The sequence below is a fragment of the Engraulis encrasicolus genome, chromosome 3 (genome assembly GCF_034702125.1).
Source record: "Engraulis encrasicolus isolate BLACKSEA-1 chromosome 3, IST_EnEncr_1.0, whole genome shotgun sequence".
NCBI lineage: Eukaryota > Metazoa > Chordata > Actinopteri > Clupeiformes > Engraulidae > Engraulis > Engraulis encrasicolus.
In genome coordinates this window covers 44,424,981-44,450,734 of record NC_085859.1, presented here as the reverse complement: position 1 = coordinate 44,450,734, position 25,754 = coordinate 44,424,981, and the positions used below count along the sequence as shown (strand labels likewise).

General features: G+C 39.6%; 1 protein-coding gene across 2 annotated transcripts; it reads right to left on the bottom strand.

The window, feature by feature from the left end:
• Positions 1–3,290: 3,290 nt before the first annotated feature.
• On the bottom strand, positions 3,291–20,638 carry LOC134446197 (rano class II histocompatibility antigen, A beta chain-like). Of its 2 annotated transcripts, XM_063195510.1 has the most exons (6): positions 20,561–20,638; positions 19,189–19,437; positions 18,378–18,662; positions 5,102–5,383; positions 4,367–4,480; positions 3,291–3,574 (listed from the first exon to the last, which is right to left on the bottom strand). In XM_063195510.1, the coding sequence occupies exons 1-6, from the start codon at positions 20,622–20,624 to the stop codon at positions 3,423–3,425; spliced, it is 1,146 nt and encodes a 381-aa protein (XP_063051580.1). In that variant the 5' UTR covers positions 20,625–20,638; the 3' UTR covers positions 3,291–3,422. The 2 variants fall into 2 exon arrangements, with proteins under 2 accessions (XP_063051580.1, XP_063051579.1); XM_063195509.1 differs by lacking the exons at positions 18,378–18,662; positions 19,189–19,437; positions 20,561–20,638 and adding exons at positions 5,795–6,076; positions 7,064–7,294.
• Between the last annotated feature and the right edge of the window lie 5,116 nt (positions 20,639–25,754).

Genomic DNA, 25,754 nt, shown 5'->3' with positions numbered 1-25,754 from the left:
GCTCCAAGGTGTAAAAAAAAAAGGGCGGGGGACCTATGTGCACTGCACTGTATGTCTCGAGGGCCGTTTACAGGCCTTGAGGCCGTCTTATCTAGAGTTGTATAAAGAAGTAGAAGTATTCTTATAGATGTAATAACAACACGAATAGTACGATATTACAAAGTTGAAACCATGTAATATGATACCACTAGTGTTGTTATTATATTTGTGAGAGTACTTCTACTTCTACTTTATACAACTCTGGTCTTATCCCCCCCTATAACATTTTAATGTTACGCAGCTTCACATGAAATAGGACATGTTTTGTAATTACATTTGCAATACATTTAAGTTTTACATTTAAATTTTGTTTTAAAGCTGGACGCCTTCAATATAGACCTAGGGGGGTATTCTGGTTTGTGTTCGTAGTACGGCCCTTGGAGGACTTTTTCGGCCCTTGGAGGAGTTTGAAGTGGCCATTCGAATGAAGTAGGTTCCCCACCCCTGGCATGCGAGATGGGTTGCTGCTGGGGAGCCAATCTTTCTGTTTCAATTGCAGGGCATCTGAGGCTCAAGTTTAGGGAGTTGCTTTTAAGGTCAGATGATTGTGGGCTTGAATCCTAGCAGTACGAATGAGGTGGTAGTGTCCTGCAGACTCATCCATGGCACCTGACCTTATAGATTGCTCCAAGGATCGAAACCAGCCAATACTCCTGTACCTACATATTGGATAAATGTACATCTGCTCATGTGAAATGTATTCAAACATCACAGCATGCATGAGTGGCACTTTTAGCGTTTTCACTTCATAGTACCATGTCCACTGACCCCCAGGCCTAAGACTCAAATTCACCTCTTTTGGCCCTGCCTTGTCTCAAACAGTAGGGCACTGCACTGCTACATCAGCGACACGGGTTCAGTTTCCACCTGGGGTTATTTCCATACCCCTCCAATCTCTCTCCCACTCACTTCCGTTTTCCATCTCAATCTGTCCGGTTAAAAGAAATGAATACAAGAAACCTAAAAAATTCAGGTTTTGTTCTGTCAGACAACAAACATGAAACTCAACGGTATTCTTAGCACACTGTGTCCTTTCAGAGGAAGTGAGAGTAGGGTTACCACTTGACCTTTGACTGACTGAAACTGGACATTTTGACAACCCAATTGACCCTTTGCCAGTAAGCAACGGTGCTCCTCATATTAACAGGACATTCCATAATGTCTGTCAGGCTAGTTGTGGGTTGTTTCAGGATTTTCAAAAGAAAGTGAATAAAGAAGCACTCATCAGATTTCTTTTTTCATTTTTAATCGCCTCACATCACAGACGTTTCGAGCTTACACCCTTCTTCAGTGTGAAATGGCGATTTCTGATGAGTGCTTCCTTATTCACTTTCTTTTGAGATTTGAGTTCATTCATTGACGAGGTTAAGCACCCAGTGTAAAGTATAAGAAGACAAGGTGTTGAGCGTGCTTCCTGATCTTTCTTGTTTCAGGATTTTTACATCCTCTTTTAGGTAAAGCATCTTCGGGTAGAAAAACAAATAAAAAACATTGTGTACAAGACAGCATGATTGCGGTCAAGGCAATGGGTTATTGTTTAGGGACGTATGGCTTTTTTCCCACCTCACCTCACCTCAGCTGGTTTGCATTGTTGGCTGAAAATAGGGAAATTGTGGTTAATGTACTACTCAAACAGTGGAAATATACATGTAAATAACAGGGTCCTGTATGTAACAATTTATGTGATTTACTTTCATCACATTACACATACAGACCGACCCATCTCTGGAACAGGAGAACTTCAGTCAGTACAGTAGGCCTACTTGCTTACATATTATGGAGTTTGATTGAGATTCACAGGTGCAGTGGTGTAGTCTTCTTTTTTATGGTGGGTATACTGTATATTTGAGCATTTTGTGAAGTGGGTATACTGTATATATTTGTGCTATTCAAATTAATGGATCAATCAATTTTAAGTGGGTATACTGAAATCCCTGAAATTTAGAAGTGCGTATACTCCGTATACCGCATTCTACGTAGACTACACCACTGCACAGGTGCGATTCTTAGCGATGGATTAGGAGGCTGCAGCAGTGTACTGGTTAATCAAGTACACCTCTGTAGTAGACAACGTTAATTGTATTACTAGTACTAATAGTAATAGTAGAAGTAGTATGGTAGTAGTGCTAATAGTATGTATATACATGTAGCTCCATAAAATCTGCCATTGTGACTGAGGTGTTCCTGAGCAGTCTGCCCCTCGGGTCTTGAACTCGCCTCCTGGTCAATGGGAGTCACAGCAAAGATCAATGCGATAGCTCAGCGCTACCGATACTGTATGAGGCTTCGGGAGAGAGGTTTACTAACTTTCCACGCCACACTCTCCTAGTTGCACTCATGCCCCTAAACCAGGGGTGGGGAATCTTTTTCATGGGCCACTTCAAATTGCTCCAAGGCCGGGCCATTACAGTCCTCCGAGGGCTAGGGTAGGCCTACTATATGCACAAAATAGGATTTCCCCCTGCACTTTAGGCCTATACTGCCGTACAAAACAAGAAAGCAGTAAGTCAGAATCTGGCAAACTGAGAAAAAAGGCTTCAAAGTTTCTTATATGGCGTGACAACTGTGTTGTTGGTAAAGTGGTGGTGACACGTCCTTGTAATGCGTTTTTAGGATAGAAATTAAATGCACACACACAAAAAAACCTTTCAAACTTTCAAAATGATTTTTCTCTATAACGGGACGATGTTGGACCACCGTTTTTTGACACAAGACAAACGAGGTAAGTTAGTTTAAAGCCCATTTCCGATCTGAACCGAATTTCGACCATTTTGGAGTTACTGCGTTCTTGTTTTGCAAGGCAGTATATTGAAGGCAGTCACCTTTACAACAGACCCACCTTCTGTAGGTCCCCTGAGTATAGCTCAATTGTTTTGCGCATGGAATTTTTAAGATTCCTTTACGAAATATGTCATATTTCACGTGAAGCTGCAAAACATTAAAATGATGTCGGGTGCCAGATAAAACGGCTTCAAGGGCCGCAAATGGCCTTCGAGAGGTTCCCCACCCCTGCCCTAAACCTCACTCTCATCCGGGTGACGGCACCAGTGTGACTGAGGTGTTCCTGCGCAGTCAGCCCCTCAGGTCTTGAACTCACCACCTCCTAGTCAACGCATCAGTCCAGGTACATGGGAGTCACAGCAAGCCACAGTCTACTAATTGTCCTCTGTTACACTATTCTCTCTCTCTCTCTCTTTCTCTCTCTCTCTCTGTTAACGATTACGTTACATAGAAACAAACAAAAACATTTTTTATTTTCTGCAAATTCAATTTTACTGTATTTCAAGTTAGCTAAACAAGAAAAAATCCATACAAACACTGCTTGGCAACGGCTTGGCAAGTTTTCTTTTTTTAAATGGCTAGGCTTGGTATCCTTGGCAAAGTTATTTGACGGGCGTCTTCACTGGTGTCTCGTCACAGCGCATCGTAACAGAATTGAGCCACCAGAGGGCGCTCTTCATGCCCTTGTGAGCCGTGTCCACGTTGAGACCCCACAGCACAGGCTTCTTCTTCACGTTAGCACCCGATACTGAGACTGTTGAAAAATAAATGAATGAAATTAGTTTGTTACACAGAGACCACTTAGGTAGTGAAGAATATAGGCCAATGTAGAGATGTCTGATATTGGCTTTTTTGCCGATATCCGATATGCCGATATTGTCCAACTCTCAATTTTCGATTCCGATATCGCCGATACCGATGCCAATATATGTGGGTTATTTTTCCTCGTAACAAATTTTAGGTAACATTACAAATCTGCTGTTGTGGAACAAAATATGCTTAATTTTATTGTAATGCCCCACTAGATGCATTCTCGAATGCAACAAACCTTTCCAAATATTAACATCATCTGTGCAAAATAGAAAAATAATTATGAAGAAAAGTGTACAGTAATTCAAGCATTATTATATCGGTTTTGATAGGTCAAAAATCCGATACCGATATTGACCGATACTACATTTTTATGCTATTATCGGGCCGATAATATCTGTGGGCCGATATTATCGGACATCTCTAGGCCAATGCAATGTTGTGTGCAAACGCTCTAAAAAACCAAAGCTGTTTCCATCTGACCAACGTAATGGCCTATAGATTACACATCAGTACCATCAGACAATTGCCTTCTGTGCGTTTCTCAAAAATATTGTCGCTAACTAGTAACTTACTTAGTAGCAATGTAAATTCCTATTGCAGTTAGCAACGACGATTCCGAGAAACTGGCCCCTTGTCTTACCATACTCGTACTCGTACTCATTTTGTTTGCAAACTGACTTTAGTGTATACGAATGGTAATGCCTAATGAGACATTGCGATGCACATCACATACCTCTGCTTGACCTCTCGTAGTAGATGAACCCAGCCACCATTACGATGAAGCCCAGTACCAGAGCAGCTACTCCAACGGCGATCTTAGTCTTCTCTGGCCTCGGCATGGAGGGGTCTGTGAAAGCATCACATCATCATTGGTCTGTATACACCTCACCGGGCCAACACACCAGGCGGCGACAAGATTAAGCAACAGATCGCTGGACTGTGCAGCAAGTGTGCAGCAAGCAATATGAACGATAGAAGTGTCACAGTATGTTAGTTAAAACCAGAATGCAAGCATTCCGACATTCCCATTGGCTGTGGCGGCTGTCGTTGAACTGCATCACAGCTCATTTGCATTATATTGTCTGAAGTCCAACTACAAACTTACGCTGAAATCGCCTCTAGTCGCCCAAATCATTTTTGTCTCTTCTGTCTCCAGCGACTCAATACAAAGCCAATTACTTTCGTTGCTGGAATCGCCCAAGTCGCATGTAGTCTATTTGTGCCATTATTATCCCCAGGTTGCACAGAGTCGCTGACAAATTTGGTCGGGCCCATGACAAACTCATCTCAAAGGACCCCCCAACCTAATTCATACAATGTAATGAAGACCACATTCTGGGCACGGGACAACCGCCCCCCAGAGAGAGAGAGAGAGAGAGAGAGAGAGAGAGAGAGACAGACAGACAGAGAGAGAGATAGAGGGATCAGACAGACAGGCAGACAGATAGACAGACAGAGACAGCCTCACCCCAGTGGACCACAAGAGGCTCCTTAAGGCTGCTGTGCTCCACCATACAGGAGATCTTCTCTCCAGCTTTGGGGGTGAACTCCAGGTGGGAGTGGATCTGGTAGTACCAGTCCCCATCAGCCAGCTCCTCACTGGATATCACGTCACCAGTCACCTCCTTGCCATCTCTGTACCAGGTCAGCTTGATCATCTTGGGGTAGAAGTCATAGGCGCTGCATACCAGTATGGCAGACTGGCCACCAATGGAAGCTTTCCCCAGTTTCAACTTCACCACTGGTTCCGCTGCAAGACAGAAATATCAGAATGGTACATATACAGGCCTAAATACATACATACATACATACATACATACATACACACATACACACATACATACATACATACATACATACATACATACATACATACATACATACATACATACATACATACATACATACATACATACATACATACATACATACATACATACATACATACATACATACATACATACATACATACTGTAGGCCTACATGAAATTCAATTACTGGCTTTTTAATATAACGTTTGCTTATAGGCCTTATAGTGTGTGTAATACTGTATATAGCCCTATAAGTAATAATGATAATGATAATAATATACTTTAATATAGTTCAATATAATTTGAAAGGATTATCATCTGTATTGTCAATATTATGTACACTCACTTACCTGTCTGTGTCAGTATGTTATTAATCTCTATCTGGGCATTGGGCCTGCAGTATGCGTCCTTCTGAGCCCGCATCTGAGCCACCATTGCTGTATCCGTATTCCATGCCTCTGCATTATAAATTCCAAACTCAGTGTATCCCACAAATTTCCCCACTGTGCTGTTGAACACTATGTAAGGAGCCTTGTTGAACCAGTACGACCTAACATACTCGAGGTAACTCAGGTCCGGTGAACTGAATCGACACTGATCTGCCACAGAGTTGTAATAACCATCACATCCATCTGCAAACAAAAATAACCCTGTTAGATTACCTGAACTAAACACTTCCAGCATATCAGTTTTCATCAATTTGCTGGGACAGACGTGTGCAAACGTAGGCCTGGGGCCCACATGCGATATCCTGATTATCATCGACTTTCAAATCTCTTCGAGACTTGGTCTGACCAAGAGCATAACAATTAACATTTCCCAAATGGCGTCCCTTGGTTTGCTAATGACTGTTTGCTTCCCAACAAAGGGGGAGGAGTTCCCGTTTTGCGGGAACTCAGAAAGCACTTGCATTGACTCTTGACCTGACTGTTAGCAACGCTGAAGCTGTTGCGTCAGGAGGGCACGGCCTGGGTACACATGCGGCCCACTGAGTCATTTCATCTGGCCCGCAGTGCCTATTGACAAGAAGTTCAAATTCAAAATGGTACTCTCACAAAACATTCTCATTCACAAAACATATCTCTCATTCAAATGGCAACTGAAGGCAATTGTCTTGCATGCTGCATGACTTTAACCAAGCACAAGGTAGGCTACTACATTTGTCTTACATATATTTCACTACCATGTGCAGGACTGAAATAGCCAACCAGTCAATTATACAAGTTGAGAGTGACATCTGGCCTTCCGGTCAATATTCTAATCTAACCCCAATGAGGCCCTTGGGTCAAAATAATTGCCCAACACCTCTAAAAGTATGTCATTAGCCTCTTACTGCAGCTGGGGTCGCCGGCGACCCTATTCACTTGCTTAAAATGCTTAGCTACATCATAACAACTTTGCTACTATGACATTACAGAGAGCCATAGTGCTGCGCTAAGGGGTTAAGTATCACTAGCACAACTGCACATATTCAACACAGACAACTTCACAAAACCACACATATTCAAATAAAAATCATATGCCCAAAAGAAAACATCTTAACATACCAAGTTAGTTCCCATTCTACATGCATGTGTGGAGTGAACTGACTTTAAAATACATAGAAATTGACAACTTACCAACCCCTCCTGGCAGAGAGGAGATGAGAATGATGATGAGCAGACAAATGAAGTGTTGTGATATGGCCATCTTGCCATGCTCTGAGCACGCTCTGAGAATCACACTCAGACAAACAGAGGATTGAAGGAAATAAATCTGTGGAAAGGACCAATCCATGTTCAGGACAAATGCAGTCAGTAGTTGCTATGCAGAACTTGATTTGACTACAATAGAGTGGGAAGTTACTTTGATTAGTAAGTTGACAAGACACTACGCAGTGAGCAATCAAGGTAGACAGCTGTATGTGGAGTAACAGTTAAAGAAATTAGTAGACAGTATTAAGACATTTCTAACTTCTTGGGTGTAGGCTTTCCGATATGTATTTGTTACATTACGTTACACTTAGCCCGGGTGCAATTTGACAGAAAATCAGAAGGGGTAATATGTTCCATATTAGCCTAAGCCCTTTTTGGGAAAGTGTGCCCTCTGCCTATTAAACCCTAAATATCTCAACCTCTGACGCACATACAAGCATGAAATAAGTTGCATTTACAAGCTACCCTCATTTTGCACTAGGATGTCTTCATTCAGCTCTAACATACCCACATTTGTAATAAAAGCCCTCAAATCTCAAGAACCTGAATGCAGCATAAATGTGTCTCCAGGCTTCAATGGGTTAAACAATGCTAATGGATTGACATTAAACTGTGATTAGAATTATGTTCAAAAAGTGTCGATATCAAAACCAGAGGGGGAACAGGGAACAGGGACAAGTGGCAACACTAACGTAGTGTCACTCAATACATAGATAACCGATTTTCTAGTGAAACCAGTCATTTGCCTTTGGCTCTTTTTTTGCCCTTCAGCATTATAGAGCACTAGTGCCAAAGTGCATTATGCAGAATTATAAACTTAATTGGTTATATATTGGGTATAATAAATTCAGGGAAGAATGGTTTACCACATTTTATATGATTGACTTAAGTTTAGTAGCCTACTATCTTGTCTGATCAGATGTATTGCTTTGACATCCTGTGGTTTTAACCAGGGCTGGACTGGGGGAAAAATAGGCCCCAGGCACTTTTGGCTTAAAGGGGACCCTCATAATTACCGGTGCTGAACTGACTCACTGGTGGGCCCTGCACCCTTGTGGGCCCCTATTTTCAGAAATATGATGAAAAAAACATATATATGTTTTACATTTGGGTAGATGAAAGATAAGCAGCAAAAAACTATTTTTTCAGAAAACATTTTTTATGAGGCAAAGAATTAGATGTCTACGTAGTGCGGCAATTGATTTTTCAAAAGATCCAAGTGGTCACAATGTTGGTCTATTAATTGATTATTTGTTTACGTTGCTAAAGCAATTAGCTGTAAATATGTCCTTTGGTGGGACGTTTAGAAATATATATATTAAATAATGTTGAAATGGCTTGAGGGAGTTTTATATACAATGTTACACTCTTTGTATTTAGTGCAATATCTGAAATTATTCATTTAATTAGAAATAACCATTTAAGGATTTTTTTCCCCCATGAGAGGCAAGCTTATTGGAAACCTTCAAGGAAATACAGGGATAACTTTCTGTTTAAATGTTCAAAATTATCCGAATTTATACTAACATTTCAGGGAGTATAATTTGCTGTTCCCTAATGCAATATTCAGTGTTAATCAAACATATTGTTAAGCTCAAACAAATATTTGTGCATTTAAAAAATGTCACACCGTAGGACATTCATGTCACGCCAAAGGACAAAAATGCAAAACTGAGCCAGAAACAAATGTATCAACATTACTATTTTGTCTTTTGTAATGTTGTCATAATGCAATGATGTAGTCAATATGGACCTACACTCTACGCTTATAAGTCTTTAAGTCATAGATATTCAGCCTATCCTAACACTTAATGACAGTCATGTGGTCATTAAATTTCACTTGAAAAACATGCCAGGGTTGTTTAGACAAATGACTGAGCTTTGATTATTTATTTCAAAATGTTTTAGTATGGAGAACCAGGCTTGTGACAGTCACACCATAGGACAAATGTGACATTTGACTCAAAATTGAGTGTACTTATTTAAACTGCATTAATTACACAGTACTTTTTCACAACATAGACTTAAGTTTAACCATTTAAAACATTAACAATTTTGAAAGTATGAATTAACTTCATTTTAGGAGACTGCGACAGAAAAATTAACACGTCACGTAGACATCTACCCATTTCTGAAAATAGGAGCCCACAAGGGTGCGGGGCCCACGGGAAATGCCCGCTTTGCCAGAAGGCCAGGCCAGCCCTGGTTTTAACAACGTTTTTATTTGTTTTTATTTTGTTTTATTCTGCAACTCCATGTACATTATAGTCATTTTATCCTTTTATTGTTGTTGTTGTTGTCTGTATGTATTTATGCTGTATTGCTGCGCATTTAATCGCCCCTTTGGGGGACAATAAAGTTTAAAGTTGAAGATTCTGTCTGAGAGACGAAAGAGGAACTTCATGGCGGCAGAGCAGCAGGTCCTGCCTTTAAAACAATGGAAGATGAGAAATGGTCGCGGGTTGGAGGAATTGAAATGAGGATCCACAAAGAACAATAGTTTCAAGATGATGAACTAAAAGTGACATGACATGTCAGGTAGGAGAGAAAAATAAATAAACCACATGCAACAAACAGTGATTTCTCAAAAGGCAACGGTAGGAGATCTCCAGGAGACAAACATTATTTGTTTTGTAATGTGTAGACGTAATGTGTTGTTCTAACATGTAGTTCCAGTTCCCCTTCCAGTTCCCTGGAAAGGCCCCATTACTACATAATAGGAGTTAATGTGATCATATGATCACTGCAATATAACACTAGCCTCCCTTCCCCCGTAATGTAACCTGTAACCCTAACTTGCAGGCCTGGGGCCTCATATACAAAACTTACTTACGCACAAAAAATCAGACATACCACATGAATCAGCATGAAAACCTGTTAATGCATGGACTGACACATTTGAGATTTTCAGGTGCAAATGCATTTTTTTTTTCAGATTTTCACAAACACAGATTTTAGTATTAGGAAAAGATTTAATAGGAAATCTACAGAAGTCTTTGTACATGAGGCCGCTGGACTGGTAATAGTCGACAGAGCATTTCCCGCTGGGAAGATGAAACTTAATGGCCGACGCTGTTGAGTTTTTTTGTATTTTATAAAGGCCTGGTCCACCATTTAGAGGGGGTCTACAAAAATGCCCAGGCCCTCTTTTAGGTCCCATTACAGCCCTGCTAACTTGTAGTCGAGTACATCTATGGCCAAAATGCACCAAACCCCCAAAAAAATGATACAAAAGGTTTTTCAACTGATTTCAATACATCCAACTGTCCTTACTAACATACTAAAAATCTAGGAAAATCTAACTTCAGGAAAAGTGTCATTTTCAAGTTTTAAATAAAGGTTACTACATGATAATTACATTGGCATGAACTAACATGTTTTCAGGATCTGTTTGTTTGGAGTGCTGTTTGGGTGGATAAAGGCACTACTGCTATGGTAATATCCATGTGTTGTTTGTCAGGGTACATCATCAGTGATGAATCATGGTGTCACTAGGTATTTTGGGTCTTTCAGCAGCTGAACTGAATAGACAGGAGCCACTACATGTGTAAGTAGAGGGCAAGGTGAAACGGTTGGTACTGGAGACAGACAATGTCCTGAAAGGACATAGGGCTTTAGCATAGCTTTCGGGTAAGCCAGAGTAGGGCCTGTTGTAGCTTCATAGGCAAGGGTCAGGGCCTTGTATTCAATTAGGGCATGAAAAAGAGGACATGACTGGGAAACTGAGGCTATGTGGTCAGAGAATGATAGATGGTCATCAACAATGACACTTAGATTTCTTGTGGCCTTATTTGAGGCAACAGTAGCAGAATCCATATCGATATCATGGCAACCTAAATCTTTAGCTGGGATCACCAGCAGTGCATTTGGGCAAGGCTCAACTGAAGGTTGCATTCCTTCATACTTGTGGATAGTTCAGAGAGGCAATCGGAAATGTGTGTGACCGTGGAGTCATCTGGCACAAAGTAACTGTGCTTCATCGGTGTAACAGTAGTATGAGAAGCTGTGAGAACAGATAACATGGCCCAGTGATGTGGTGTACATGGCAAATAGGAGTCCCAGCACCAGCCCTTAGGACACCTCTGTGGAGAGGCTATGATTTGAGGACAGCTGACCTTGCCCTTGATACATGCTAAGAATGATACCACCAGACTCAAAGAATGTCTGGAAGAACTTGAGAAACATAAAACTCAATTATTTATCTAAGAGCGATGTTAAATAATCATGTTTTGAAAAAAAAATGCTAGCTGGTGAGTCTGAACAAAGATTTTTAGATTTACTACAAAACAAAAAGAGATGTCCATAATCTCTGCTGAAGATATCTTCTGGCTTACGAGAAACAAAATAAAAGAGTAATTTTGAGCTTGGCTTTTTCAGATTTTGAGTTTTTGCATTTTGAAATTTAATGCATATTTAATTAGATATAGTCCAATTACCATATTAAAACATGAAATTTCAGAAAACTTGCAATACATTTTTTTCTCACAAATATGTGAGTAATCACTGGATTAAGTTTCATGGTGATATCGGCAAGCTACATTTTTTGGCCTATTCACCTGGAGTGTCTCTTGACCCTTATAATAAGCCTATGCACTGTATTCCCCAACAGTACAATGAACTAGAAAAGTTCACGCTGTAGTACTCAATATAGCAAAAATGTCCAGATGACATACACATTTTAGGTGTTCTCAACAGGTTTTCAGGTACCAATAAATTAACTCTGGTTGGCATTGTGTTTTTAAGTACAACTGACATCCTAACACAATGTCTTTGAGTTTGTAAATTGGAACTCTATCTGGCATATGAGTGGTTAGATGTCTTGACAACAGCTGAGGCGACCATGGAGTAGTGGTTAAACAGCTGGTCTTCAACCTCAAAGGTTGCAAGTTCAATCCCCAACATGGAGATAACCTTACCTACTTCCTAGAACATGGTATGAAAATGTTCAGATGGCCACCAGACCCATGACTCCAGCTTTAATTAGCAATATTTTTCACATTTAGTTTTGAGCGAAATTACAAAAGAAAAAGGCTTCGGTAAAGCAAGACAATGTTTGAGTTGCTGTGGTCTGGATAGTGGAATGGCCACATGATCAGAGGATTGCAGGTTTGAATCCTGTATTACCAATAAAAAACACTCAAGTAGATATTTATTGTTTATTTCTCTCGAAACTGTGAAAGTTACAAATTCTTTAAATCATGTCAATTGGAACTATACAGTATCTGAGATATGACACTATGGATGTCAGCGTGTTGGGCTTGGGCAGTCATGGACTAACAGTTAAGCAGTTGGCCTCAAAACATGATGGTTTCAAGTTCGATTCCCAGCACAGGATGTTAGTAAAAAAATTTTTTTAAAAATCACATTCAAACATCATTGTGTTGGTATGATGTCAGTTGGTCGAATTTGAAGTGGAAAGTATGTGTGAAACACATTTGACTGTTAATTATGAGTCCAATACTTTCTAACAAACACGGCTAACTTTCTACAATCACAAAATCTGCAGTTGAGTGGTGTAGGGGATAGTCCTCTGCATATAGCCATATTGGCATGTCCTTATCTTGAGGTTGAGAGTTCGAATCCTAAGGCTGGGTCACTCACTTTTTTTTATTGTTTTAGTTGTTTTTTTAATTGTTTACCAGCTTCTGCTTTGTGTAAAGAAGAACCCATCCATGTCAGAACCATAGAAACCCTATTTTATTAAAATGTAACATAAAATACAAACTTCTCTAAAAATGGTGAATCTGTCAATGGGGGATAGATTTACTCAACACCATGTGACCATCAAACCACAACTGACAACTTGGCATGGAAAAATGTGTCTATCAACCTCACTTCAAGGTAAGAAAAGACCCATAAAAGTGTATTGGTGTGTATGTGTAGTAGTTTACTATGTTGCTGTGTGTGACATTAGGTGCTCTTGATGCTACACTGGGTGTATGTTTTGTTAGCAACTTAGCTTAGAATGTTAGCTACTGCTAGTAGCTACTGCTAGTTAGGCCTTTGTGTAGGCCTTTCATACAAATCTTTTTCTTGTATCATACATCTGCAGTGTATTTGCAAGTGATGCGTTGCATTTTCATGATGACATATTGCACATTGAACTTCTGTATAAACCAGTGTAGCAATCATGCTGTAGGGGCCTAATCCAACAAGTCCTCATGAAAACCTTATTAGGCCTATTTATGCTCCACAGGCAGCCGATATGGGACCACCAGAACTCTATGATCCATCAGCTCTACTCAACACTCCAAAGGATAAACAACTGACTGTGTTGTGAAGTCTGACACTATTTTGGGAGAAATGTTATTGTAAGTTAGGCTATATGGATCTCCTTCAGCCACCAACTCCTAATAAAAGATTCAGAAATGGACAACAAATAAATGACTAAATTGCCTAATGTGTTGAGGTTGATTCTTTTGTAATATATTGACTGTTGACTGTGTGGTCTAAATTTTAGATTTAGATTGTTGTGTACTGTATGCTTGTTGTGTTATTGTCTACTGTTTTTGTTTGTCAACCACATGGAACAAAACAAAAAAAAACTTGATATAAAGCATTGTTCATGTTTGTGGAATTAAAGCTCATGTTATATTTGGTTTAAACAGAGGGGTGGTAGCCTAGTGCATTAGTATAAACCAACCAATCAATAAACCAACCAAGATTTTTTTTGGCCTCTAAAATGGGAAAACATAAAACTTTTAATTTTGGAATCAAAAACTTAGAGCCATTATAGCTAAACAATGCTGTGCTTGTTTACTTAAACATTTTAACTGTCTGCTTAGTACTAATTGCATTGATTTTTGCACCATTCTCGAAACATTTATGTCAGTGGAGCATATTAGATCTTTGAGTAGCAGCTACTAAAACATTCAAGATTTTATTTTTTCTCATAACATTTGTTTTCACATAACATGTCTGATTTTATGTAAGACTTACACAAACGTTTTAGTTTTCAACTCAAATCTTTTGTGTAAACCATTGTTTCTGTGCATTTTAGAGTTTGGAGTACATACTTGACTTGGGCTGCTAAAAACTAAAAATCTAATTATGGAATTAAAGTTTTCAATCTTTTCAGTCATTTCAAAGTTTTTGATCATCTTCTGAAAGATTTTGTGTCCTGCATATGCATGCATGTATGTAGTATTTACATAAAACATTTGGTCACAAAACTAAAACTTTAACGGGAATAAGTTTCCACAAAAGTTTAGAGTTTGTGGAACATGTTGGGGAATACAGTGTGGCAGCTACAGTTAGGGCCAGAAATATTTGGACAGCAACACAATTATCATCCTTTTCCACCCTATACCCCACCACAATGGATTTGAAATAAAACAAACAAGCTGTGCATTAACTGTAGACTCTCAGCGTTAATGTGAGGGTGTTAAAATCCATATCGCATCAACAGGAATGAAATAGCAACGTTTTTTGTGTGTGTTGCCCACTTTTCAAGGGATCAAAAGTAATTGGACAGTAGGCTTCTCAGCTATTTTCCAGTCAGATGTGTGTTATTCCCATACTACACCATCACCAAGATGTCAATACAAGGTCTTAGAGTTCATTTGAAGTGTTCCATTTGCATTTCCATATATTTTTACGGAATATCCATGAGATCAAAAGTCCATCTGTCACCATCAGTGATGCAAGCCATCATAAGGTGGAAAAAAATCAAAACAAACCCATTTGAATATGATTAATTCAAGAGTTCAGAATGTTGGAAAAAAGAAATACCAGAGCAACACCAAATTACCCGGCAGACATGGAAGACAAATGCTGTGGATGACAGACAATATTCTGTATCTGGTGAACAAAAACCCATCTCCCAATAGTTGGCCAGATGTAGAATAGTGTCCAGGTGAACGGTGGAGACATGTCCAAGGCAACAATCAAGAAAAAGATCAAGAACATTGAGGAACACTTCACCATAGGAAATACAGAGGGTTCACTAAAAGATGTAAATTATTGATTGCATCAGAAATAGCAATACCAGATTTGGCTTTGCCAAACAATGTCTTAAAAAGACTGTATAGGTCTTGAGCTACATCCTATGGACAGAGGAGACAAAATCATCTTGTACAAGGGTAATGGGAAGAAATGAGTATAGAGAAGGGAAGGAACTGCTCATGATTCAAAGCATACCACCCAATCAGTGAATCATGGTGGTGGTAGTGTCATGGTGTGGGCATGCATATCTGTCAATACGATTATCCCCTTGTATTTATTGATGATGAGGACTACCGACGAAAGCCACAGGATGAATTCTGAAGATTTTCAGGCTATATTATCATGTCATATTAAACCTAATGGTTCTGAACTCATTGGACAATGCTTCACATTGCAGATGGACAATGACCCAAAGCTTCATCTGAAAGCCACTAGCCATTTCTACCCCCAAAAAGTGGAATATTATTCAATGGCCCAGTCAATCACCTCACCTGAGTACGGTTGAGCAAAGCATTTCACTTGCTGGAGGCAAAACTGAAGGGAAATACCCTAAGAATAAGCAGGAACTGAAGACTGTTGCAATAGAGAGCTCACCATAGCATCACCAGGGATAAAACCCAGTGTCTATTGATGTCTATGGATTGCAAATTACAGGCTGTAACTGACTGGAAAGTATTTTCAACCAAATAATTAAAAATTGAAAGTTTGATGTATAAATACTAGACTGTCCAATTACTTTTGGTCCCTTAAAAATGGGGTGGCACTGATAGAAAATGTCATAATTCCTTCACAGTTCACTCGATTTGGACGCAAACACTCCCATATTAAAGCTGAAAGTCTGCTGTTAATGTACATCTCGTTTGTTTAATTTCAAATCCATTGGGATGGTGTACAGCACCAAAAACATGAAAATTGTGCAGATGTCCAAATATTTATGGCCCTAACTGTATGTAGAAAAAACTCATTTCCCAAAGTCAGATTTTACTAGATTTTTAGTATGTCATTAAGTAGGTCCAATAGTAATAGAATCCATAAAAAAACCTTTTGTATCAATTTTTTTGGGGTTAAACCCTAAATGTACTCGCCTATTGTAGCCACTAAGCCTAAAGAAAAAGCTGTGTGTGTCTGATTAGCTTCCAAGTCTGTCCAATTGGTTACTCTGTGATCACGCTAACTTTGCATGTAGCATGGATTAAATTGTGCCAGTTGTGCACTCTTGCTTTAAAGGAAAAGTACATGTTCCAGCAGTTTGATCATCCATATTATATTCCCTTTCTATAATGACATAGAATACAGTTAGTTGTTAGTACCGTACAAGGTTTTAGATGTCTTATGACCAAATAGAACATGCACTCACATGAACATGTTCTCATTCATATTGTTTTGGTAAGCATTAAATACATTAGAGCTGCACGATTAGACAAATATGCAATACACGATAACATCTGTATATTGCGATATCGATATTACTTGCGATATATACATATATTTTCCCCTCTCTACTTGCCATTCTATACTTTATCATGTATGAAACAACTGTTTTATTGCCAACATTATTTTTTTTCAGAAAAAACATGGCTAGTATACAGCATCAACTTAAAATGTCAACCTTTTTAATACGTTTTTTAACCTTTTCACCAAATTTACTGTTATTAAAAATTAAAAAGTAGGTATCAGGATTTAACCAACTTTTGCGATATGCGTATTGCAAGCCGTGATATCGTGATATCGATACATTTTCGATATATCGTGCAGCCCTAATTGACACCCTGCAATAGATTTGAAGAAGGAACGAATCGATAAGTGAATCAATCGATGAATCAATAAATCACTGAATCTATCAGTCAGTCAGTCATTTCACAGAATTTCTCAAAATTCTGATGGTAAAGAAAATGACCTTATAACTTCTAAGAAAACCAATCACAAGAGCAAAGACAATACCTTTATTCATGTAGTCCTAGACTGCAAAAATAATTGTCATTTTTTAATATTACCCATGTGCTGTATTTTCGGGATCACATGTTCAAAACATTAAGCACATTAAACAAACACTCAGATTCTATGGCCAGAGAATCATATATGAGAGAGAGATAAGTCAGGCCCGTTCTTTTCCGGTATCCACTTTATGTCCGATGAATGCCCCGTAACACAGCACAGCCCGATCCTGGACAGTCCTCCAGCCGCATGGAGATGTCTTCAGCAGAGATATTATAGACAGAGATATGTCATTGTAGTTCTTTTCCGGTATCCACTTTATGTCGGGTGAACGCCCCTTTAGGAGACCTTTGGAGTCCTGAGTATGAGAATAAATGAAGTCCACTTAGCGCTGTAGATGACGGTAGCGCACGTCTTGTGCAAACACCTCAAAAAGAGAAGAAGAAGGAGGGGACAACGCCCCCTTAGGAGACCAAATTTGAGCACACACTTTTGCATTGGGTGGGCGTGTTTTGATTCCCCTTTATTAAAATTCTACCCTCTTTGCTAAGGCTTTCTATCAATTAATGACGGCATAAACATTTATAATAGTTACAGTATAATTAAAAATAAATGTTAATTGTCCAGGGCAGATAGGCAGAGATGAAGACGAAACTGGTTTCAGTGGCCATGACGTCCCTTGATGAAGAAGACCACTCCAATGGCTACCTCCAGCACTCCCAGAGTCACACCCACTCCACAGATCACTGACGGAAAAACACTGGCCCTCGCCACCTCCACATCTGTAGAGGAGGCAGACAGACAGACAGACAGACAGACAGACAGACAGACAGACAGACAGACAGACAGACAGACAGACAGACAGACAGACAGACAGACAGGCAGGCAGGCAGACAGACAGGCAGGCAGACACAGACAGAGTATATGGGTCAGGTGTACATATTGGAACTTGAGGAAATCAACATGCACATGCAGATGCCCACACACACATGCATGCACGCACGCACGCACGCATGCATGCATCAACACACACACACACACACACACACACACACACACACACGCACACACACACGCACACACACGCGCACACACACACACGCACACACACACACACACACACACACACACACACACACACACACACACACACACACACACACACACACACACACACACACACACACACACACACACACACAAACAAATAATCATTGCAGTAGACTGGATTCAAACACACATATAAATCAATAACAACTTCTACAGCTTTAATTTTATTAAAGAGGTTAAATGACCCTTTCCCAAACAAACCAAGCTAACTAGCACTAGTTTAATTATTATCTTTGCTTTAACATCTTACCAAACTCTCTGGTCTGTGGCCTGTCCAGTGCTGAGTGCTCCACAGTGCAGGTGTAGATCTCCCCTTTCTCTGGGTTGAACTGCAGGGTGGAGAACTGGCTGTAGGTGCCATCGTTGACGTTCATGCGTAGCTGGCTGGTGCTCACCCCCGCTGTGACGGGCTTGTTGTTCCTGGTCCAGGTCACGTTGATGTGGGGAGGGTAGAATCCCTGGATGAGGCAGATGAGGGTGTTGGCAGTGCCCAGCTGCACGTCATCTCTGGGGTAGATGGAGCTCATCGGGGGTGCTGAGGAGGTGGAGGAGGAGGGTAAGGGGGGAGTGGGGGTAACAGCACAGCAACAAGACCGGTGTTGAATAAACACCAACAAGAGTAGATTTTCTTGATTGGTTGATTGATTGATTGATTTTGATGGAGATAGAGATACGTGTAATATAAACACTTTAAAAATCAATGTGAAGTAGCCTAGTAATCTCAACTCAATTTAAAACAGAACTGTTAAAAGTAAGGTTGCCAAGTGGTCAAAAACGGTCAACATTTTGTTAGAGAAGTGCTACACTCTGGATTCAGAAACAGAACTATTAACCATATGCTTGCCTAATGGCTCCTTGTCCGTAATGCTGTGCTATCATAGCATTTCTTACTAATGTATAAACAATTGTACATGTGCTATTTTCAAAGTATATATGAACGTTTTTAAGGTATTATCCTGACGTGTTACCCAGGATTTAATCTGTGCCTCTCTGTTGATGTTTACACAGGGCTGTGATGCTTTTTTTGTTGCTGTTTTTTGTTTTGTTTTACAATAACTCACCTTCAGCCACATCAGGATGCCTGTAAGCCTTTATGGCAGTTTCCAGGTTCGCTTTACAGACTTGCTGCTGTGCAACTGCATACTCATATGCGCCCTCCTCGTATTGGAAAGGGACAGCGAACTCGGGCAGGGTCATCACATACTGTTTAGCCTGCCAGTCTGCATGTGCCATCTCCTCCCCATCTAGTCCATTCATGACCTCTCCATCGCAGCTTGAGCACCCAGCCACAGCCAGGTCCACATGCACCACTGAAACACCAGCACCAAAGGCATCGTTTTAGGCAGTTTTACCAAAAACATGTTATTTTACATGCAACCAGGGCTGCTGGCAGCTTTGGCCGGGCCCAGGACAAGGTCATTTGAAAGGGCCCCCAGCCCAATAAATACAATGTAATGACGACCTAATCCCGGGACAACTGTCCCCTTTGTCCTTCCCTGTCAGTACCCCTGCTACAACACTAGTGCCACAGCCAGTTTCACACACTGAAACACCACCACCGATACCAACAGCAGCAATAGCAGCTGTACCAAATCCATATCATTATTACTAGTAATAGAAGTAGTATATTAGAGGCTATCAGGACTGGTAGTCTGGCATACAGGGCCCTTGAGGTTGTTTTATCAGGCCCCCAATATAATTCAAATGTTATGCAGCTTCACATGAAATATGAGCAACATATTATATCATATAGGCTATACAGAGAGAGAGAGAGAGAGAGAGAGAGAGAGAGAGAGAGAGAGAGAGAGAGAGAGAGAGAGAGAGAGAGAGAGAGAGAGAGAGAGAGAGAGAGCTTTTAGCACTTAGAGTGTTTGTCCTACTTTCTAAGTGTAGAATTAACACCACAATATTTACTGTGCATTTAAAGGACCAACCATCCATGCTTCTGTTGTGTCCATTACTATTCTACAATCTATGGTTGTGGTTGTTTGCTGCAATGTGGCTTTCCATGGGAGAAAATAGCTTGTGGATACTGGGTGTTTGAACTTGATTCTGATGACTTACCAATACGGTTTCTTTAGGCCTAGTGTTGAGCGTGGCACATCACACATCATCACCTAATTATTAACATGTATGTATAAATATCACAAAATGCCAATAGATCGTGTTCTTCTGTCAACTGAAATCAGGCATCTTTTCTTAGCAATTTGCAAATGATATTTGCCAGTCCCATTGGATATTTGAAATAATCATAACCCTTTGTTTCTAATGCAAATGACTTATTGATAAATAGTCTCTATGTTATTCTGTATTTGTGGTCTTTGTCAGACGAAGCACATAGACTGAACTTTGCCTAACAAACTAATGCTACAGGTTACACAGGAATATCTCACAGAAAGAAGGAGCAGATATAAGGTATAAACATGTACTCACGTTTAGTCTCTGTACATATGATCCCAGTGAGTACAAGTAATATTTCTGTTAAAGCCATCTTCATAGATGTGGATGGTAGCTCAGAGTTGAACAGTGTGAGGTGGTTCAAACTTTCAGACCACACACTCATCCAACAGCCAATGAGATGATTTCTTGTGGGCCATCATGTGTCTCTAGGTGAATAATCCTATCAAATTTCAGTATTCTTCAAGTCCTTCCCTTCCTGGTACGGTATGTTTTGGAGAACTGTCAATCAAGTTTTCGGTGAGCATAGTAAATGAATAAAGTGGCCCTGAGGGGGGAAAAAAGAGTGTTTTTTGTTTTGTTTTGTTCCCCCGACCATCATGCCTTTTCAAAATGTTGACTGATAAAGGTATGTTGCCTGGTGTGAGAGGCCTCATGAGAAAGGGGTGCAGGTGAGAGAGTTCAGTCTGTTCAGGCCCTCTGGGCCCTGGGCCTGGGCCCGGTTAGTCTGCCCATTAATCCACCCCTTCACTTATGTCTCATTGTTGAATCAAAAGGTTTTTCTTTTATTCCAGATACACGTGTGTAAAAGTTTGACAGTGTCTTTTACCTTACATTGTCCGGTTAGTTTGCTCATTAATCCATACCTTCACTTCCACACAGGGCTGCTGATAGCTTGGGCTGGGCCCAGGACAAACTCATCTGAAAATGCAACCCACCCATTACATAGTGTACAATGCAATAAGGACCCAATACATACGTAGATGGCACTCAGTGTAGGGCTGTAACGATAAAACGACAAATGACAAAAGAAGACAAAAAAATATAAATGAAAATAGGTTGAGCAGTTTACAACTTGATACTAAGTATTACATTTTTTAAAGTAATAATGATATTGATTTGAAACTTTAAAGGCACTATCACATCATACTGTATCATGGTTGTTTTCTGTACTGAAGGGTAACACAACTTTGAAAAAGTGTATCACAATAGTGCCTTCTTGCATCAGGATACAGTATGGTGATGACAGTGTATCATGATTGTTTCGGTTTGATACAATATCGTTACAGCGCTAGTATTGAGGTGATAAAGCAGGTGTTACGCATGATCTGTAACCTGTCATTATTGGACCTGCAGCGCCCTCCTTAGGACTGTTGTGGTTACAGAAATTCAGTCAGATCAGACTGATTTCGAGGATCTCCTTTAGAATAGGAAGTGTAACAGAACTAACTTGGAATAGCATGTATGTTGTTCTATATTGCCATACAGTGAATAGCTGATATTGTGTGTGGGCTATAGCATTCACTATAGCTTTCACTTCTAATTGACTGTATATATATAGTGTGTGTATATATATATGTTTTTATTATTATTATTTATTATTATTATTATTATTATTATTATTATTATTATTATTATTATTATTATTATTATTATTATTATTATTATTATTATTATTATTATTATTGTTGTTGTTGTTGTTGTTGTTGCTGTTATTATTATTAGCCTATATCTTGTTATTTTTTGTGATGATTGATATTGTTCCATCAAATATATTTTTCTATTGCTGCTTCATTTTATTTCCTTTTCCCTTTGTGTTTTTACATTATTGTGAGGCCTTCTCCTGTGGTCTGGTTTTGTGAAGAGTAAGAGAACTAACTTGGAACAGCATTGGCCATGCCAGACTACTGTACAGAGAAGGCCCAGTGAGGCATGGGCCACTTCTGAGTTGGCAGTGGTACTTATTTGACACCACATGTTACAGGTTGATCATACATCACTAATGTTCAAAGAGACATAAAAACATTAGTATTTCAAACGTACAGTTGACAGGCAATTGACACCTGTGCCAGTATAGGGCCTATCCACAAAAAGTTACTTTGCCTTACCTACAGTAAGAAGACTTGCAACTTGGATCCTGTCCAAGAAGCTTTCAGTTTATGAATGTCCTAAACCATTATATTTAACACTAGAACTACCAGGATTTTTCTGCCTACCTAGAAGTACCAGAGAGGGGTCATTTGACCCGGCGGATTTTACCGAATACACTAATCACTCATTTTGTTATGGTAATGAGGCTGTTAGGGGCCGTGTGTGGGGTGAGGGGTGAGGGGGTCACACCTTACAGTGCTAACAGCCAAGACAAACAGGGACAGACAGATTCTTCCCAAGGGCTGTCAGCCTCCAAAATCACCACAGGTAAATGGAAACCTGCATGAAGATATCAGCAGCAAAGACAGTTTTTCTCCATTGGTTTGGCTTATTTCTTGAAACTGAGATGTCATTCTCAAAACATGGACAAATCCCAAAACTAATTTGCAGTTCCTCACAAGAGAATGGCATTTATCATTGCTTTCATCAAATTTCAAATGCTTTTGTACATGTCTCAATCATTTAGTACATCCTTGCAAATGGCTATGTACAAGTATCCTACAGTTAACACAATCAGCTTACATTTAGTAGAATTTTCAAATGAATGTACCTTGCTGATCTATCCCAATTGGTTGATTCTCAGTGTAATGGTTGTCCTGAAAACATGTCAGCACATTTTCTTCATATAAGTCATCAATGAACGTGTGAATGTCCCATGTGATCATGACGAATCATATGACTGCAACCAGATAATGGTTGAATTACAGTTTTTCTCGATTGGTTTGGCTCATTTCTTGAAACTGAGATGACATTCCTATAACCATTGGGTCATTTGGCCAAACATTCTTACACTTCTGCACAACAGTGCAGATAACTAGCAAAATGTCATATACCTCCCAAAACACCTCATTCTTGCATCAGCACTAAACCGTCTCACATATAAATAGTCAGTACCATCAAAATGGCATAGATCCTTCTCAATTGCTTTGGCTCATTTGCATTCATTTAGTGCTTCTGTCAAAATAAACTGGATGGTTCAGCATAACTACATGGATCCTCATCACTCGCTCATATCACCCCAAAAACAGTTTACCCATGTGTCAAAACTAAATCTCTTCCCCACATATCAGTACCCCCAAAATACATTGTCCCTTTGCCATTGTGTAAGCACTGCCAGTCAAAATGGTTAGGTGTTTTATCTACGTTCAGCTAACAGATTTCGACTATGTATAAAAATGAAAAGTGACTGAAACCATTGAAGTTTGACAACACAGATAATTTACCAAGGACATTTATTAGTAACTTTCTTTACTGTAAATTCATATACAGACAGTAATGCCCATATATCACAGGTTTCTCATGGGTTTGGCTCATTTCTAAAAACAGAGATAACATTCTCAAAATAACATGGACAAATGCCAAAGCAACTAGCAATTGTTCAAAACAGAATGTCGTTTGAAAAAATGTCATGGAATTAGCCAAATAACAGAGGAAACTGTAGTATACACGATTGTAAAATTATTTTCTGCTAACTAGTAAAGTTACAATACCATCTGACCTGTTGAACACTGTCATGGATTTACTATGTAATGAAATTCTTAAAATATGATGTCCTTGACTGTTTTGGGAATTGCGTAGACCACTTTGCATATGATGACTTACACAATGAAATAATGCTGACGTGTTTTGGAGAGGGCAACCATTAGACTGAGAATTGTCTAATTCGTTTAGATAAGCAATGTCAATTTATTTGGAAAATGTGCTGAATGTATGCTGAATGTGTCAACTGAAGGGTATATTTGTACATATCCATCTGCAGAGATGTACTAAACATTTGAGACATGTACAAAGCATTTGATATCTGATGAAAGCAATGAAAAATGCCATTCTGTTTTGGGAAAATTGCAAGTTGGTTTGGGGATTTGTCCGTGTTGTTTTGAGAATGTCATCTCAGTTTCGAGAAATTAGCCAAACCAATCGAGAAAAACTGTAATGTGTAAATCTCCCATGCCATGTGACCATAACGACTCATGTGAATGCAACCTGGCAATTGTTAGATGGATAAATACCAGTGCATGTGGACTACTGCTTCATTTCCCTCAAGAATTTTGTGGTGAAAGAAGCTCCTCTCCAAGGAACGAAGATGAAGATACAGCACTCAACAGGCATTGGAAATGATCCACACACGCACACACACACTCTGTGTCTCAAGTGACAGCTGTGAGCTGCTAACAGCCACATTTCCACAACAAAAGGAGTGTCCGCAGGGGGTCCAAAGGGTCAAATGACCCTCTTGTGGGGCTTTTAGGTAAAAAGGTCAATTGACCCCTCCGTGGTAGTTCTAGTGTTAAGGAGACTATTTGAACCAATATTTTATTTGGTTTATGTAATCGGATTAAAAGTGCACATGTAAACACTTCTAATGAGCCAAAAGGACAATTTGCGTGCTGGTAATTGAAAACACACTCTTCAACAGAATTGAGGACTGGGGAGTATTTGTGCATGTGAAAAAGGATAAAGTTTGTATGGTTTGCAAACTAGGAATGAAGCAGAAGAGACTGCCGGTAGAGACTGGTCCAGATGACGATGTGTTGGGTTAAGCCACTTGGTGTATGACACCACTCTCTGATGATGAAGAAACTGATGTCCAATGGAGACATTCATTTTCCCCCTTTAAAAAAAACACTGTAACCCTTGATAGTGCTGAGTAGACCCTATGGATATAGTGTCGTTATTTTTGGAGTGAGCATAACAAGGCTTCAGTCTAGTGGTGTGACATGGATGCCTACATGTAGTGATGTGTTTGTACCACTGGAGGGAGCAATCCACCTATTTTCTTCTATATCGCACATATCACTCACGGAGAAGGAGTCTGATGGATTGTACTGAACTCAACAGTGATTTTTTGCTTTGGCAGCAATCAACTTACATCAAAACATTTTATTCATATACAATACATAATAAATCTGTGTATTTTGTGCTGATTTAATATGCTATTGATAGCCTATAGTTTTATAGAGATAGAGCTCTACATGTCAGCCTTTATCATTTACTCGTTATATCCACCAATACATATCTGATGTTTTCTCCCAAGTGACTCACGGATATTTAGTATTGGTTACAGTTTTTGGAACACTATAACAGTGACTTGCAGTCACATACAGTGGCAAAGGTCGGATTAAAACCAGTCCACAGCTGCCACAGTCACATAATTGTGCTGACCCATGGGATGGCAGTCATTTTCAGAGCTACACTATTGATTCACTTCATTCCAATACAATCTGAACAAGATTGTGCACCATCTCATCATTAAACATTATGTGCAACATGTGGTAGGCTAATTGTGTTTAATACACCC

Coding starts and splice junctions, on each gene's coding strand:
- LOC134446197 (XM_063195510.1), bottom strand. CDS start 20,624: ATGAAGATGGCTTTAACAGAAATATTACTTGTACTCACTGGGATCATA. Junction 18,663..19,188: donor GCATCCTGATGTGGCTGAAG/GTGAGTTATTGT, acceptor CCACCTCCTCAG/CACCCCCGATGAGCTCCATC. Junction 5,384..18,377: donor GCCACAGACCAGAGAGTTTG/GTAAGATGTTAA, acceptor TCTGTCTTGCAG/CGGAACCAGTGGTGAAGTTG.